The sequence below is a fragment of the Paramormyrops kingsleyae genome, chromosome 19 (genome assembly GCF_048594095.1).
Source record: "Paramormyrops kingsleyae isolate MSU_618 chromosome 19, PKINGS_0.4, whole genome shotgun sequence".
NCBI lineage: Eukaryota > Metazoa > Chordata > Actinopteri > Osteoglossiformes > Mormyridae > Paramormyrops > Paramormyrops kingsleyae.
Genome location: NC_132815.1, coordinates 14492534 through 14510457, shown reverse-complemented (window position 1 = coordinate 14510457; position 17924 = coordinate 14492534). Strand labels below are relative to the sequence as shown.

General features: G+C 46.5%; 1 protein-coding gene and 1 pseudogene across 3 annotated transcripts; both read right to left on the bottom strand.

Moving 5' to 3' along the window:
- Positions 1-4455: 4455 nt before the first annotated feature.
- faxca (failed axon connections homolog, metaxin like GST domain containing a) lies at positions 4456-17184 on the bottom strand. 3 transcript variants are annotated; one of them, XM_023826584.2, is made up of 7 exons: positions 16823-17182; positions 16598-16719; positions 14255-14390; positions 10111-10307; positions 8396-8613; positions 7597-7713; positions 4456-6788 (listed from the first exon to the last, which is right to left on the bottom strand). In XM_023826584.2, the coding sequence occupies exons 2-7, from the start codon at positions 16705-16707 to the stop codon at positions 6499-6501; spliced, it is 1068 nt and encodes a 355-aa protein (XP_023682352.2). In that variant the 5' UTR covers positions 16708-16719; positions 16823-17182; the 3' UTR covers positions 4456-6498. The 3 variants fall into 3 exon arrangements, with proteins under 3 accessions (XP_023682352.2, XP_023682351.2, XP_072558693.1); XM_023826583.2 differs by having other exon boundaries at positions 16598-17184; XM_072702592.1 differs by lacking the exons at positions 16598-16719; positions 16823-17182 and adding an exon at positions 14730-14950.
- LOC111851575 (U6 spliceosomal RNA) lies at positions 7442-7539 on the bottom strand (annotated as a pseudogene).
- Positions 17185-17924: the final 740 nt, after the last annotated feature.

Here is a 17924-nt window from a genome sequence, read left to right as displayed (position 1 = left end):
TGGTGCTGAAAGGTACCAGCTATTATTGCTGTGTGGCAGCCACAGGTCAGACATATCTCACTACACGGCCGCAGTATTAGTGCTGTGAGGGTGATCTGTCCTGTGAGGAATGCAGACCACTGGGGGGGGGGGGGTGGTCTCACCATCCCTCAGCTGTGCTGCCAGCTCTGCTGTCAGTTATGGTGCCTCCTGCCTTTGGACTGTGCCAGACAGGCTGCTGATGCCTCTTTGCATTTATTCATTTAGCAGGTGCTGTTTACAAGTGGCTTACCAGGCCTTAGGGGATGAGGCAGGGTCTGAAACACAAACCGTGTGTGTGTGTGTGTGTGTGTGTGAGAGTGTATGTGGGTGAGTGTGTATGTACATCCACAGGGTGTCTCACACGGGTACGAACAGCCACAGGGTGTCTCACACGGGTACGAACAGCCACAGGGTGTCTCACACGGGTACGAACATCCACGGGGTGTCTCACACGGGTACGTACATCCACGGGGTGTCTCACACGGGTACGAACATCCACAGGGTGTCTCACACGGGTACGAACATCCACAGGGTGTCTCACACGGGTACGAACAGCCACAGGGTGTCTCACACGGGTACGAACATCCACGGGGTGTCTCACACGGGTACGTACATCCACGGGGTGTCTCACACGGGTACGTACAGCCACAGGGTGTCTCACACGGGTACGTACATCCACGGGGTGTCTCACACGGGTACGTACAGCCACAGGGTGTCTCACACGGGTACGTACATCCACAGGGTGTCTCACACGGGTACGAACAGCCACAGGGTGTCTCACACGGGTACGAACATCCACGGGGTGTCTCACACGGGTACGTACATCCACGGGGTGTCTCACACGGGTACGAACATCCACAGGGTGTCTCACACGGGTACGAACATCCACAGGGTGTCTCACACGGGTACGAACAGCCACAGGGTGTCTCACACGGGTACGAACATCCACGGGGTGTCTCACACGGGTACGTACATCCACGGGGTGTCTCACACGGGTACGTACATCCACGGGGTGTCTCACACGGGTACGTACATCCACGGGGTGTCTCACACGGGTACGTACATCCACGGGGTGTCTCACACGGGTACGTACATCCACGGGGTGTCTCACACGGGTACGTACAGCCACGGGGTGTCTCACACGGGTACGTACATCCACGGGGTGTCTCACACGGGTACGTACATCCACGGGGTGTCTCACACGGGTACGTACATCCACGGGGTGTCTCACACGGGTACGTACATCCACGGGGTGTCTCACACGGGTACGTACAGCCACGGGGTGTCTCACACGGGTACGTACATCCACGGGGTGTCACACGGGTACGTACATCCACGGGGTGTCTCACACGGGTACGTACATCCACGGGGTGTCTCACACGGGTACGTACATCCACGGGGTGTCACACGGGTACGTACATCCACGGGGTGTCTCACACGGGTACGTACATCCACGGGGTGTCACACGGGTACGTACATCCACGGGGTGTCTCACACGGCTACGTACAGCCACAGGGTGTCACACGGGTACGGACATCCACAGGGTGTCACACGGGTACGTACATCCACAGGGTGTCTCACACGGCTACGTACAGCCACAGGGTGTCTCACACGGGTACGTACAGCCACAGGGTGTCTCACACGGGTACGTACATCCACAGGGTGTCACACGGGTACGTACATCCACAGGGTGTCTCACACGGGTACGTACATCCACAGGGTGTCACACGAGTACGTACATCCACAGGGTGTCTCACACGGGTACGTACATCCACAGTGTGTCACACGGGTACATGGTCTTACTCTTTATAGGACAGGTCTGTGCAGTTCTGCTGTTTTTCATGTATATTAATTCATGGGCTGGCTTGGCACTTATTTAAATTCTGAATGACTCACCATCAGTTGTCTGACTCATACTGACTCTCAGTGTCATTCCTCTTATTACACAGTGTAAGCTGCCCTCACCAGAGCAGAGCAGAGTCAGGAAGCTGATACACTGCAGCTCGTCCTTAGAGTAACTCACACTGCCAGTTCACTAAACAGAATCTGTTACTTTGAATGCAGTTTGGTGTTTGTGAAATATGCAGTTGTTTTAGGTGCAGCATAACTGTAAGTAACTAGGGCTTTAATGAGCTCTGAAACTGTCGAGCTTCCCGTTAGATTACAGATTTGGTTACGCCAGTGAGTTCCAAATTCCAGCATCCATCTCCACGCAGGGACGGGGATCATGGACAGGCACCTCTCCCCACCCTGATCTCCCCTGCCCCCCACCACATTTCCATGGTGCCATCTAACGTTTACCCTTCTGAAAAAGCCAGCACTTCAGGTAATGATTGTGCGTGGAAGCAATTACAAGAAACATTGAAATGAAGGTCCTGCATGTACTGGGAGTTTCTGTGAAAGTGAGACAGGGCAGTTTGTGTGCATGTTCGTGTGTACATGTTCGTGTGTGCATGTTCGTGTGTGCATGTTCCTGTGTGCATGTTCCTGTGTGCATGTTCCTGTGTGCATGTTCCTGTGTGCCTGTATCGCATTAGTCCAAATGGGTGCATTATGCTTTAATGAAATAATACGAAATTCCTGCTTATTTACTTTACAGGTGATTTTATACAAACCAACAGCAAGTGGGGTTGGCCTTCATCAAGGGCTCAATGGTGCAATCACTCTCCTGACCACGGGATCTGGATCAGCAGAATTATGCTTACAGGTACAGCGTCCAATCCCACTGAGCCATACTTCACCCTTATATGGAGAAGCCTCAGCCAGCAATGGCACACTAAGACATTAATGACAGCAGTCCCGGGTAGCAATGGAAGTGGTTGCCATGGAAATCCACCACACCCCGCGGAGACTGCGCCTCATCCAATAGGGTATAGGGATACCACTGGCTGTGTGGTGTAACATTATAATGAATGTCCATTGTAATACATCTGAAGGAGGCTAAGGCGGGCGAACCACCATACGGAGGGAAATGCTGGTTTGAGGCCGGGCCCTCGGCGCTGTGCCCGCTGTGATAATCGCTTCCTTTATTACACGTTCACTGGCCGTAAGGCTCACCCCCGACACACGTCGCTGCGCTGGCCAGCCCTCGGGGGGGGGGGTGGCGGTGGGGGATAATAGAGGTGATTTAAATCCCCAGTTATTCCCAGCTGAAATGGACCTGGGCTGCCCGGTTTAGCTATCTGTAGTGCCGACATGCCCCTGCCAACAAACCCCCCCCTGCCATTGTTGGCATCCAGAAGCAGAAGCGGTCCTCTGTCCCCAGCACGCGCCTCTCCCATAACAGACCCACGTTCTCCGCGTCTGCCTGCGGCCTGGCTGGCCCCTCTCAGCTTCTCCTATTTCTAAAGGCTAGAGTACGACATGAGCTGTTCACCCTGCGTGTGCTGACGACGGGCTGGATCAGGACTTGGAATCCAGTGCCCTGATATACAGTTTCAGGAGGTCCTGCCAACGTCCCGTTCACAACGAGGGCAGCAGAGAGGGGGAATTGCGGCACTCTGTTCAAGTCTGCCCGGCGTCACCGATTACTGCCGGAGGAGAGCATCAGTGGGCTGTCTGCGGAATTAGTGGGTAGAGAAAAGAGCCTGAATGTGTGATCATGAAGCACGGCACCTCTCGCATGGATGGGGTGCGGGTGCAGGAACACATGCACAGGTGCGGTCATCACTCGCTGCATTGCTCACAATTACGTACAGTCACTCACTGTATGCCTGATATGGTCAAAGTAATGATTTAACATATTGCAGCGTAACAGAGAGAGTTACATGATGACATCATCACACCGCTCACGCAGTTCTGTGTACAGCTACTTGGCTTGCTGTGTGTTCTTATAGAGTGACCCACAAAGTAATACACACCATCACATCATGTAGAGTGACCCACAGAGTGACAGACTGCCACATCATGTAGAGTGACCTACAGAGTAATGCATACCATCACATCATGTAGAGTGACCCACAGAGTGACAGACTGCCACATCATGTAGAGTGACCTACAGAGTAATGCAGACCATCACATCATGTAGAGTGACCCACAGAGTAATGCAGACCATCACATCATGTAGAGTGACCCACAGAGTAATGCAGACCATCACATCATGTAGAGTGACCCACAGAGTAATGCAGACCATCACATCATGTAGAGTGACCCACAGTGTAACACTGGGGATTGTACTGGAGCAGGTCAGGTAGTGCTTCCTGGAGTTTGAACTAGGACACTTGGCCAAAGCCCTAGCAGACATCTAGATATAAATAACTATAGACTCAGTCAATAACCATATCCCAGCAGATTAAAATGAATAGAAAGATCATTATAATCACCTTATGGGTTATATGTGCACTAGACTGACCAGAAAATCTTGGTTAATCAGTGTTAATAAGTGGGAATGGGTGTTTCGGATGCCGAGACATTAGCAAAACACTGCATTCTGGGTAAAATTGTCACAGCTATATTTAATTAAATAATTACTATGAGGAAAGTCACTTGCCTGTAGTTAGGGTACATTCATAGGGCGTCGTCTGTACATCATCTTTAACGGGGTTCACTTCATGTACAGCTCTGCACATCCGTGCATTACAGCATAACTCTCAGTCCATGGGGCAGTCAATGTACACAACATTAATTCTGTAATATGGCTTAAAAAACAGTATTGATATGTACAAGGAGATGACACAGCACAAGTCCAGATGACCTCTGACCCTTGAGCGCTGCAGCTCGCTGATGCTTTTCCATCGTGTTTCCACATTCAGGGATAGCGGTATGCGTGGAACATGCAGCAGATCAAGGGGGGGTGTCCCTGAATTCCAGTCGAAACCCCCAACCAAAACACCACCTACTGCCTGGACCACAGGCTCTCTGAGATGCCAAGATCGGTACTCTGCCGCCCACACATGGTAACTGTACAGATGACACAGTGAGATATCATTACCCAGAATCCTTCAGTTTTCGTCGCGAGAGCATTGTGGTTGGGGCAGGTAGTCAGATTCACAATGAATATCGTCACAATGCTATAACATCTTACACAGATCACGCAAAATTTACAGGAGTAACAGCCAAGGGTCAAAGATGGACATGAAGATGTACTCAAATGACATGGTAATCGACAGAGTCTGTCAAAAGAGAAACACCACTCCGTGGTTTAAAATAAAATCCAGCTACAGGAGGAATGTGATTTCTTGCACAGAAAGAAAGAGATACACTTCAGTCTTCACCCTCGAGGAGCAGATGTGAGCAGTGCCCCCAGGGGGCGCTGCTGGCTGTGTCCCCGTTAAAGGTTTGCCACGTCTTTATAAACACAGCATGCTAGCTGACCAGCATTTTCCCATCTACCTGAGAAACCCGTAAATATTTTTACTCCGCCGGGCACAATTTCAACAGAAATGCTATTTGGTGTAAAAATCATAATTTTTTTTTTCTCCCAGAGATCAAATAAGGTGTAAAAATATAATGAAATAATGAATAAATCATTAGTTTGCTGTACCTTAGTAGGAGATTCGTGGGTTTCTGAAGACGTATAGGGTTGTGTGAAGACATGCAAAAAGGGGGTGTGTACGCACACGCAGATACACACAGACAGACACGCATACGCAGAGCAGCCAGAGTAGGGGCCACAGCACGCACTGGGAACACCAGGGGACCAAACATGACAGACATTCAGCGACGCTCCAGGCCCACCCACGATGCCGCTGGTTCTGGCAGAATGCCGACTGCGTGGTTCAGGCAGGCAGCTGTGCCAGAGGGTCCAGGTTTGACTGGGCCCTGCACCAATGAGGTATGTCTGACCCAACGCCCGAACCAAAGCATCAGATCATTCTGACAGTGTGCCGACACTATAGAAAGCTCTAGAAACCCTAGTAGGGTGAGTAGAGTTTAAAGAAAATCTACGTATCACACAAACGTGAAATCTGAGCATGCGTAACGATGCAATGATGAGCAGGGTTACTGAGGAACACAGCTCTGTGGAGGGAGGGGGTTCATGGGAGTTTTACTTGATGGAAAAATGATTGGTTCAGAAGAATAACCAATCAGAGTGTAGAGGAGGTGGGTCCAAGCAACTAGAAGAGGCAGGACCAACCAATCAGATCTCTTGGGCCCACCTCCTCTATAATCTGACTGGTTATCTCTCTGAACCAATCATTTTTCCTTCTGCCCTCAGAACATAAAACTCCCACAATTAGCCCGTAGGGCTAGGAGGATCAGCCACGGTGGGATCTCTGGACCTCCCTTCCTCTGTGACGTTTCAGCTCTACTTCTTCTACGAGGTCCACGCTACATGTATGTACATTTTCCCATTAGCAGCGATCTAAAACCTGGCGGGGTGGGCATGCAGCATCTGGGACGTGCTGTGAGGACGCGTCTCCACGCGGCTGAAGCTGTCCATGCGCTGAGTCCACCCAGGGGACGGCGAGACAACACCGTCGCCAACGTCATCCGGGCTTTGGAGAGAACTTCAGAACGTCCAGTCTCGGCCCAGGGTTAACATTTCAGCGCCTCGTGGTCAGAGGCCTCCGAGTCCAGCTCAGAGTCGAAGAGCGAGTGGCCGGTGCCGTCCGTGTCGGGTGAGTGCGAGTCGGGCAGGCTGTTCCCGGACACCTCTTCCCCGAAGGTCTCGGTCCGGGAGTACAGGCTAAAATCCAGCAGTCTGGATGGTGAGGCGCTGGATTCGCTCGAGCCGTCGTAATAGAAGTCGTCAATGTCCACGTACCACTCGGGCCAGAACTTACGACGGATCCGCTCGCAATACATGGCCAGGTTAATGAGCTCGCCTGCGGAGAGGGGACAGGTTACCTACCGTTTGGCACGAGAGCAGAAGCCACACTCCGCAATACCAAAACGTCAAGCTAACAATGTGCTTCAACCACATCTGTGCATTTAAAGATCTGGGAGGCACTTGTTTATAAATTCTCAATACATCCTACACTAATGTCTTTCTTTTGCTGCCAATACCATCTGTGATATCTACATACTGCCCCCATTTTCTTGCCACTGTACTGTACGACAGTGCCACCTAGTGGAGCTCACCTGACTTCACAGATGCACAGCCACATTGTAAGTGACATGCTTTCAATGTTTCCTGGCGTTTTTTTATTATCTCTGTGCATGCTTCTTGGTCTAAGTAATGTTGACAGACATTTCCATCATGATTCACAATCACACCCAGGATAACTGGTTAGGATGGACGGACTGGTTAGGATGGATTTCATAGTGATCAATAATGCATTTGAAATTAAGTGCATTTTTAGATCTTCAGCGGACACTTTTATCCAAAGCAATACAGGGTCAGACAGTCACTGGAGGAACTGGGGGTTAAGGGCCTTACTTAAGTGCCCAACAGTGAGATCTCTCTGCCAACCCTGAGATTTGAAACACTAACTAACCCAGACACAGTGATGCTAACCTGCGGAACTACACACCACCCCCAAATACAGAACACTTCACAAATTTGCATGTCATTCTTGCGCAAGTGCTGTACTCTTCTGTACTATTCCAGTTTTAGTGTATATGCTGCTGTAACATGTGCTGCGTGGCTTTTTCTGTGAGATAGTGACAGAAGGTAGCGAGCGGCTACGTCACCTTTAATGAGCCGTTCTGGCCGCGTGCCAGGCAGTGTCCACATGGCCTGGGCGAGGTGGCCGAACACAGTGGCGTCTAGCGTTGACAGTTTTGGTCCCATGATGTACTTTTTTTCTCCTGGAAAATGGGTAATAACAGCAATTTTCATTGATGGCCTGAATGTATCCCCAGAAACCACCACTAGACAACTATTACCCTATCCACACAATAATGCCCTGCTCTTACCCCCCACCTGCATAATTAATGCCCCACCCTCACAGTCAAACCCCCACCTGCATACATTCATGCCTCGCCCCAACACCTGCATACATTCATGCCCCGCCCCCACAATCAAACCCCCACCTGCATACATTCATGCCCCGCCCCAACACCTGCATACATTCATGCCCCGCCCCCACAATCAAACCCCCACCTGCATACATTCATGCCCTGCCCCTGCTATCAAACCCCCACCTGCATACATTCATGCCCTGCCCTAACACCTGCATACATTCATGCCCCGCCCCAACACCTGCATACATTCATGCCCCGCCCCTGCTATCAAACCCCCACCTGCATACATTCATGCCCCGCCCCCGCAATCAAACCCCCACCTGCATACATTCATGCCCCACCCCAACACCTGCATAGATTCATGCCCCGCCCCAACACCTGCATACATTCATGCCCCGCCCCAACACCTGCATACATTCATGCCCCGCCCCTACACTCAAACCCCTCCTGCCTGCATACTCATGCTCACACTCGTACCCAGGCTGATGCATATAATCCCCACAGTCATACCACACCCCTCACCCACCCAGCAGTGTGGCCAGCGTCCGCATGTCCTTCTCCATCAGGGTGTAGACCTCCTCCTTAGAGAAGCGTCCAATACCATGACCATACATCTCCCGCCTCACGATGCCACCGGTCAGGTGACTCAAGATCCACTTCAGGAGGTCACTTAGCGGCCCAGTAACCGCCAGCATTTTCTGAGTCTCTTCCAGGTTGTCCACCCACTGGCAGTATGCGATGGTCCTACATCCAGACATACAAAACACTATGCATCCGCCATGCTGATCTTACACGCAAAAATACATCAATGCTGATTTTCACTCCTTGTGACATGCATTAATTTGTCAATATCTATATTCACTCCATCTTGCACACACATTAATATGTCAATGTCTATATTCACTCCATCTCACACACAAATACACCAATGCTGATTTTCATTCCATTTCACACATCTCAAACAGACATAAATATGTCAATACTTGTTTTCCCTACCTCACATCCACATAAATATGTGGAAACCAATTTTCACTCCACATCACACACATAAACATGTCGAAACCGATAATCACTCCATCCCACAAACATAATCAAGTCAAAAGCGATTCTCACTCCATCACACACACTCCTGGAAACTCCAATTATCATTGAATCTATACACTCATCTGCAGACATAGATATATAACACACATACTCAATAATACAAGCCACATAATATTCATTTGGTACTGAAAAACAAAACCATTTGACTGCTTAATTATGTTGGTGCTTACTGTTAATGCAATCACTGGAGCAACATCTCTTTACAAACTTGCTAGGTAATAAGTAAAGTATGTAGATAAAAAGTAGCATTTCTGCAGAAGGGAAAATGTATTACATGTAATTTTTATTAAACATTTAATTAAAAAGACTGCAGTATAATTACAGTTTCTGCTATCATCTTCCCCGCTTGAGAATGGAAATGTTTGATTTAATTGAACCTTTCATTCAGAAACTCAAAGGATTGACACAAATGCTTTTCCACAACATGGACGATGAAATGCGCATATTCTGCAGTATGCATGGGGCTTTTCAAACCAACAGTCAAGGGGAACGTTGATTGGTTATTAACCCATATGGGGATTTGGGTTCCGGTCTGAATCTTATTTTACAAAGTATCCTTCTGATCTTCATCAATTCTATATTTTTGAGGGGTACTAGGATTTTCCTACCTACATACACGCAGTGCACTTTCGGTGATCACACGCCCAATTTAGCCTTGTCTACTTGTTCTTAGGTTCTTAGGATTTACTGAGCTGTTATTTCTGTACTTGGGGCATTCCTGTTAGCTGTAATCAGTCTGGCCGTTCCCCTCCGACACTCAATAACAAGGTGTTTTGAACAACAGAACAGCCACTGACTTTTGGTTTATTGCACCATGATTTTGAACTCCAGACACGAGACTCCTGAGATACTGAAACCACCAACAATCACACCAAGCTTAAATGACGGCACTCTAATGCTTAATCGAGCAGCAGCTGGACCTTTCCATCCTGCCTGTGTTTAGGGGTGGATCCCTAATGCTTAATCGAGCAGCAGCTGGACCTTTCCACCCTACCTGTGTTTAGGGGGCGGGGAGGGTTCCACGATGGCCCTTACTGCTAATGAGATGATGTAAAATGGATATAGTTCAAGGCATCAGCATATTCCACAAAGAATAAAGAAATAAAATGAACAGAAAAGCTTTGCCCCCCAGCTCACCAGTAGAAGTGCTCCTCCACCATCTTGGTGATGGCACGGGACACGGCCCTCTCCTGGGGGTTCAGGCTCTTGTTAAGGTCCACGCCCAGCTTCTCCTCCAGGAAGTCGATGATGAACTCAGTTCCTGACACCTCTTCATGGTTGTACTCGATCCAAGGCATCTGGCCTTGAGGGGACAGCTTCCCGTCAAAGTAATTCTGCAGGGACATGAGCAGCCTCGTGGGCACAGCGACCAGGAGTAAAGAGAGCATCACACAACACAGCTCCTTCTGAAGTTCCTCACAGTCACCATCATGCGCTCAGAAGAGCACCCACAGAAGAGAGCATCTGCAGATTAAGCTAATTTGACATTCATGTGTTCCCTACACAACCCCTGATGCACATCACCTGTCACTAGCTGTCCACAACAGCGTTTGTATTTATGCAACGAGTAACAACAATACCAGTGAATAATATCTACACTGCCTGAACATATTCAATACCTTAACAAACCTCTATACTCATCGTCTGTGATACCTGAACATATTCAATACCTTAACAAACCTCTATACTCATCGTCTGTGATACCTGAACATATTCAATACCTTAACAAACCTCTACACTCATCGTCTGTGATACCTGAACATATTCAATACCTTAACAAACCTCTATACTCATCGTCTGTGATACCTTAACAATCCTCATACTCAACATCCCCACTACATGATCACATATAACACGACCACACCTCCATATTCAACATCAGTACTATTTAAATACATACAATAATTGAACAACCCTCCATATTTAACATCTACACAACCTCAGTACATACAACACTTTATTAGCCCTCCATACTCATTCTGCCTGTATCATGAATCAGGATTACCTTCTTAGCTGGGTATTTTTTGTTGGATTTAAGGTAGAGCTGGGCGATATGGCCTAAAAATAAAATCTCCGATTTTTTTTCACAATAAATCCGATTTTCGATTTTAATCGATTTTCCCAATCCCCTACTCAAAATCAAACTATAGATGACAAATAAATGGTTCAAAACAAGTTTTAACTTCATTTTGATTTTTTTTTACTTTAGAGTTAAAGTGCAATCTGACAAGCCAAAAAAATATGCTTGTAAGTGAGATGGCAGACCACACCATTGTAAACACTTTTAGAAACTTGTAAAAACTTTTAGCATGTTAATGAATCCCGGCTTTTCCACAGTATGTATGGACACCGTGTCTTTTGCAATATACATCGCGACAGTGTTTATCGCCTTCCACTGTGCCTCATTCTTATCATATGGCACACAGTTCGAAAACGTGTCAGGGACGGTTGCTTGCTTAATTTTGGATGTTGTGCTGGTGCTGCGGGTATTTTAATTTCGCTGGGAGCTGCACTTCTCCCACTCCGCTGTGTGCCTTTGCTTTAGGTGCTGGAATAAATTTGTCGTGCTGCTTCCTTTGGTTTCAAGTTTTTAAACAGACTTTGCAACAAGGACTTGTTTGGTCTGTGACAGTGTCCGACGGCGCAAAACCGAACCATTTAATTGCCATGTTGTTTGTGAATCCACTACAGTGTTTGGGTGCGCCGCGCTAATTTACTCGTGAAGAACGGTGCGTCGCATTAGTTCCGCTTTTGGAGCTCGCGTGTAAAATAAGTACAGTAATAAAATCGATTTTCATAAAAACACATCGTCCTGAACTGTAAATTCGAATTAATCGATAAAATCGATTTATCGCCCACCTCTAATTTAAGGTAGTCCGGGCAAAATGTAAGTGAAATAAGATAAAGTCATTTAAATTGGGATACCTTAAATCTGACAAGTTATCTAGCTAACCAGCAAATCTCATTTGTGATACAGGTCCATTATCTCTGCTGCCTGATCACAAACAAAAAAATGTACATCCCTCGCTACCTGAATACATGTGACAGCTTAACAACCCTCCATACTTAACACCCACACTACCTGAACACATATAACATTTAAACAGCCCTGCAGGCTCAGAATCTGTACTACCTGAACATACACAACACCTTTACTGCCCCCTTATTCAACATCTTCATCCATATAATGTTTTGCGAAGTGGTAACATGATCCGTCAAAGATCAAATTGAGTAAATAGAGTAATAAGGTCAGAGTTATTCTCTTCACAAAGGCACGTGTCTTCTGCAGTCACCCTTCCCTTTGCTGGCACCGACTGGCATATCTTCAGTTTTGGTGCAATATTCCTCAAAATTTGAACAGGTATAGACCTTTCAGAGATATTGCAATAACAAGATCAAGTGCCTGAGGCTGTCCTTCTCTTTGCTATCACTGTGTGGCGCTGCTTTAATGTTGGTGTGATTTGTCTCAAATTTTGATCACATCCAGATCTTCACCCAAGCAATGTGTTTGCAAAGTTTGAAAAAGGTCTGTTGTCAGAGTTTTCACTCTCATCACGTCACCTAAATGCTAGTTCCTGTCAAGCTAAGCCCATAATCAGCCTTTTTTCCTCACCACGTGGTTCTGTTTGGCTAACTGGAGACAAAGGCACACCATCGTCAAGGAAACTAGGGCTGCAATGATTAGCCGGCGTAATCGACGACGTCGACTAAAAGAAATCGTCGACGCGGATTTTGTATTGTCAACGCGTCACAAACAGAACCTGAACTGAATCTTTTACACATTGTTTTATTTTATTTGAGTCTAAGCTTTATTTAAACTTTTGGACTTTAAGACACACCAGTGTCACCAATGTGCACTTTAGTTTGTATTGTTTAATGTATTTCTTTTTTATTGTGGTGGTCACATTAATATAAAAACATCTGATTATTTTCAAATTCATATGTTTCACTGGTTGTTATTTTAATTTGATTATTATAAATTTGAATCATCCTAATGCAGACACACCAGGGGGACATTCACAGGGGGACATTCACAGGGGGACAGACGTGAGCAGATGAGGTAAGACATGCACTGGAGCCCAGAACAGGATGTGCAAGCACAGGCCACAGGCATCAAGACAGTCAGGCATAAAATAAAAGTGACTAATCGACAAAAAATACTACCAAAATAATCATTAGTTGCAGCCCTAGATGAAACTATCAATTCTCACTAGAGTTGCCATTTTTAATCTGAAGAAATAAAAGAGGCCACACTTCAGGTCCACAGCAAAAAAATTTGTGGGGTGTGGATCGATCACATGATCCGAAAAATAGTGACAAATCATACCATTTTATTTTTCAATACAGGACAATCCAGTAATATATGGGATGGGTGCAAACACGAATCCTCACATTTACCAAAAGACTGAAGTGCACAACTGGACTGACATGTTTATTCTGCACAATAAAAAAGCGGAATAAATAATTAACATTACTATATGCACAGGATTTGCTACAATTAACAAAAATTGTATTTACAAATCAAATTATTTTTAACTCTTGGCTCTTTCAGTTAGAGTATACCAATTCCTTGTCCACAAACCAACAAGGAATATTGACAAACAAGTGAGTTTATCCGGCCTGATGGCTGAACATCAGAATGGTTAAAGGTGTGTCAGTCATCTTTTGGTCGAGAACACACAAGAGGGCACATAATTGGTAAGACTAGATGAGGCACCGCTTCACTGGCTATGTTTATATCCCGTCATATTCCATAACTATCCAATCAACTACTAAATAGAAAGTGATAAGAAATATAATGAAGTCTATTTGCTTAATGAAGCAGAAAATATTTTGCTTCACAGAAGTCCTTTTTATCAACCTGAGTGGTGCTGTTTTGCCCAATACTTCGTCAGACATTTTTTGAACAGGTGGTTTGACATGGGTATGGTCATTGTGACTGTATATTGGCTTTAAAATGATATTATTTGATTATATGATATGAATGTTACTTTTTTATTTCCCTTTTCGGTGGAGTTCTGCTTCACCTGCTGTCGTAAAGAAACATCCACTGCTGAACACATACAACAATTGAACAACTGTCCTTACTTAACACCTGCGCCACCGAAACACGAAACATACCTTAACGACTTTCCACACTTGCCCTATCATACAACTCCTTAGCAACCTTGCACGTTCAACAAATGTCCTACATGAACACATACACCACCTTAGAGCCCCGCGTGTTCCACACGTGTTAGAAATCCACTGCTGGAAGAGGAGAGCAGAGTAGGTGGCATACCTGATAAGGCAGATCCACCATACGCAGGTAGGTTTCCATCTTCAGACAGAAAGGTGAAAGGCTAGGGGCTCCACTTTTTGGCCTGGAGAATTGGTGCAAGATGATGGCATCTTTGGAATCTAACTCCTGCTCCTTCCTAGAAATGATGAAAGGCAATATTCACACATGTGCAGTCACATGACAGCAGGCTGCATTGCCCGGTCTACTTCATACAAAAAGCTGTCTGGACTCCTAGCATCTAAAGCTACGTGTATATAAACATACAATTGATCTGAGCCTCTATATTATAATAATGCAATTAAATGAAAGTTCTCTCAGTATTAATAGTGAAATTTCACATCCCCGCATCAGAATCGGTGTCTCTGAACAGCCCCATGTTAGGAACCAAGTTCATTTGCTTGGTATTCTATAATGTCCGCCTGCCCGTGGAGGTTGGACAGCTAGTCCAACCCCCAGAGGTTTTTATTCTCCTTACTCAGGAGTTTTTGGTTCCTCTTCTTTGTTGTTTTCTGGCTTTCTTTCTTTCCCTTTTTTCCCGCTTCTTGCACCATTGTGTCGAAATGAAGGTAGTGAAGTATCGCCACACACTTTTGTCAAAAGCCTTGAGGTGACTGTGATGTGAAAGGCGCTAAATAAAAAATACACTGGATTGAACGGAAGCCGATGACTAATGCAGTCACGCCCCAACCCCAGTGCTGTGCTGCCGAGGACTTACTGTCTGACCACAAATATGTGTGTTTGGATTGTGTGAGGGAACCTGGTGCGTGGAAGACAAAGCACTCTGGGAACACTGAGCTCACACAGTCCTGTACTGGGCAAAAAGCAAAGCATCAAACTGGGCCCAAGTCCTCAGGCCCCAGTGTAAGAACAGATTTTTGTGTAAATTGAGCTGGTCTGGACCAATTAAGCCCTAGACCTGAGACTCTTAACTGGATATGTGGTAAATTGATGCAGTGATAATTAGTAAAAATATAAATGAAATATCTTTTGAAATACAATCCTAAACCTAAAAAATAACTACACTGGTCAGTTTACACTCCAGTTTAGCCTAATTGATTAGGATGGTTGCTTGGAGCAACATTATCATTGCATAATTTCTCCCTTCAGAGCTGTCGAGCACCTGCACTTTGCCTGTTGTCAGGAGCACAATTTTTGCAGCTGGGGTGATAACCCCTGCACAGTGACACAGTGCCTCCTAGAGTACAGGAGGAGCAAACACACTGAGTCTGCACCACCCAGGTGAATATCAAAATTAATACATCTGAATTCCTAAATCAACTTGAAAATATATTTTAAATATCACTAACAAGTTAATCCTAAATGTCAAGTCATGAACTACATGAATAGGACGAATGACTTGTCAGTCATATAAAAGCACGTAACGTGCACTGGTCCTGAACAACACAATCCACCCCTATCTCACGTACACCTAGCTGTATAAAACAAGGTTTTACTCTACCACTGTCCCAGGTCTGTGGTGCCAAAATGTGACAGGGCCAGTCTGGTATACAGTCCAGTTTGTAATAACAATAATAATAATAATGACAATAATAATAACAATAACAATAATAACAATAATAAAAACAATAATAACAACAATAATAGTAATAATAATGACAATAATAACAACAATAATAGTAATAATAATAACAACAACAATTCTAATAATAACTACAGCAATAATAATAATGAGGACATTATTCCACCAAAATAAACCAGTTAAATATGCAAGATCTTAATCCGTCAAAAGTCCTTTAAAAGCTTTGTTATCTACTAAATGCTAAGTATGACTTTTCTTGAAAAACATGGTGTGTTTCCCAGCCGGTACAATACAGTACAGAGTCATTAGGTTCATATAAAGCTTCCGGTGGTGTGCACCAGTTATTCACCCGTCAATTAACCATCAGATCGCCAAGATAGGGTTCGCCTTAAAAACGTTAACGAGGCAGTCTCATCAGGCGGACCGTTTCATTTGCATGTATTAATTTAGAGGTCATTATAAGGGCACCTATGGGTAACCAGGCGCTGAAACCCGGGGCCGAAGGAACCCCACGTCCTTGAAGATTGGGGCACTGTGCGCACCGGCGTTGCGACCCTGCAGCCTGAATAATGCACTTTGATCCACATCTGCACCGATACAGATTAGCCTCTCTGTAAGGGCAGTTACATCACAAAGCACCGACTCCATGTTTTCAAGCATTTCAGCATCCCTGCACCCCACCCAACTACGGTTAAGATGAAAAGCAAAACAACAAGGACGCTGACGCAGAGGGATGGAGCCCCGCAGGAAAATGCACATGTATGTATCAGTGCGTGATGCAGACGGGGCGGAAGGGATCCTACCGGATCGCCAGTAACTCATGCAGCAGGTATGCGGCCGCGGCCAGCAAGGCGCCGCCGGTCACATACAGCGTCTTCCTCCACCAGGAGTCCGAGCCCAGCCCTGCCATCATCCCGCCGTGGTCCTGCAGAGGGAAGGCGATGATGCACCCATAAAACGAGTACTGCTCATCGGAGCCACTGAATCCCAAGGAGAAGCTCTGATTCCGGCCCAGATCAACTACACACGACCTGGAGGCGGCGAGACCAACACCCCAGTGCATTGTCCTTCAGCAGCCGATCCCATGCGCCGGCCTGCGGCTTCGCCCAGCGCTGGGGTATCGGTCAGGCTGCCGCCGAACCCGCCCGATGGTGGTCCCCGCCGCGGGGTCCGCTCGCACCCCTCTGCGGCCGCTAGCTGCAGCTGCGCCCCTCCCGTTTAAGCACGACGTCAGGGTCTGTGCAGGCGAGCTACGCCCCCTGCTCCCAAGAGCCCGACGTCAGTGTCTGCGCAGGCGAGCTAACCCCCACCGGCGCCGTTGAGGATACTGTAACTGTACGACATCAGTGTCTGCGCAGGCGAGCCGCCCCCACCACCCCATCCCCGCATCTGAGATCACGACGTTGCGGCTGCGCAGGAGACCCAGCCTCCCCCCCCGCCCTTGAGAGCACGACTTCAGGGGCTGAGGAAAAACAGTCGTTCAGAGGATGGAGATACACAGATCTGCAAAAATAATAATGTATTAAGAATAACGCATTATAACGAGTGAATTATTTCCCATTCTGTTTAAATATCCTTTAAACTCAACTGGAAGCTTTATTAATTATTATACAATGCGTTTATTACACCCATAAAAACTCAATATATCAAACATTAAAAAATACACTCAAAAGGGGGCTGTCACAGATGACAACTACATGGTCTAAGTCTCTGATTCCCTGAATATTTCTCATTACCAAGAACGCAAAGATCGTACTTGTGGTCTTGGCAGGATTGCCAAGGATTGCTGTCCAAGAACACAATGAATCATGGGCTTGGTCTCGTTCGACGGGGATGCAACTGCTGTATTCTTCATATTTGTGACGGGACAAGAACGACATCCGGGGATTTTTACCATCCCCTGTACTCCTGTTCTTGAGTACTGGAACTGGTCTTTGGCAGTGGAAGATGAGGTAAAACACTAGTACGGTCAGGTATGCATATTCAGAAACACCCACTGACTCACTGATTGACCTCAGATTTCCAAAATGCGGGCCATACGATGATTTCCAGAGCATGTTTTAATAATTTGTAACTGTAACCGCAAACACTTGATCTACAGTGGGATACCCCTAACCCCAGCACTATTAT

What these genes read in the sequence shown, in the direction of transcription:
- faxca (XM_023826583.2), bottom strand. Translation starts at nt 16,857, where the DNA reads ATGCACTGGGGTGTTGGTCTCGCCGCCTCCAGGTCGTGTGTAGTTGAT. An exon ending in TGGTGGATCTGCCTTATCAG is followed by an intron (nt 10,308 to 14,254) that starts GTATGCCACCTA and finishes ATGTCCCTGCAG; the next exon opens with AATTACTTTGACGGGAAGCT. An exon ending in GACGCTGGCCACACTGCTGG is followed by an intron (nt 7,714 to 8,395) that starts GTGGGTGAGGGG and finishes CCCATTTTCCAG; the next exon opens with GAGAAAAAAAGTACATCATG.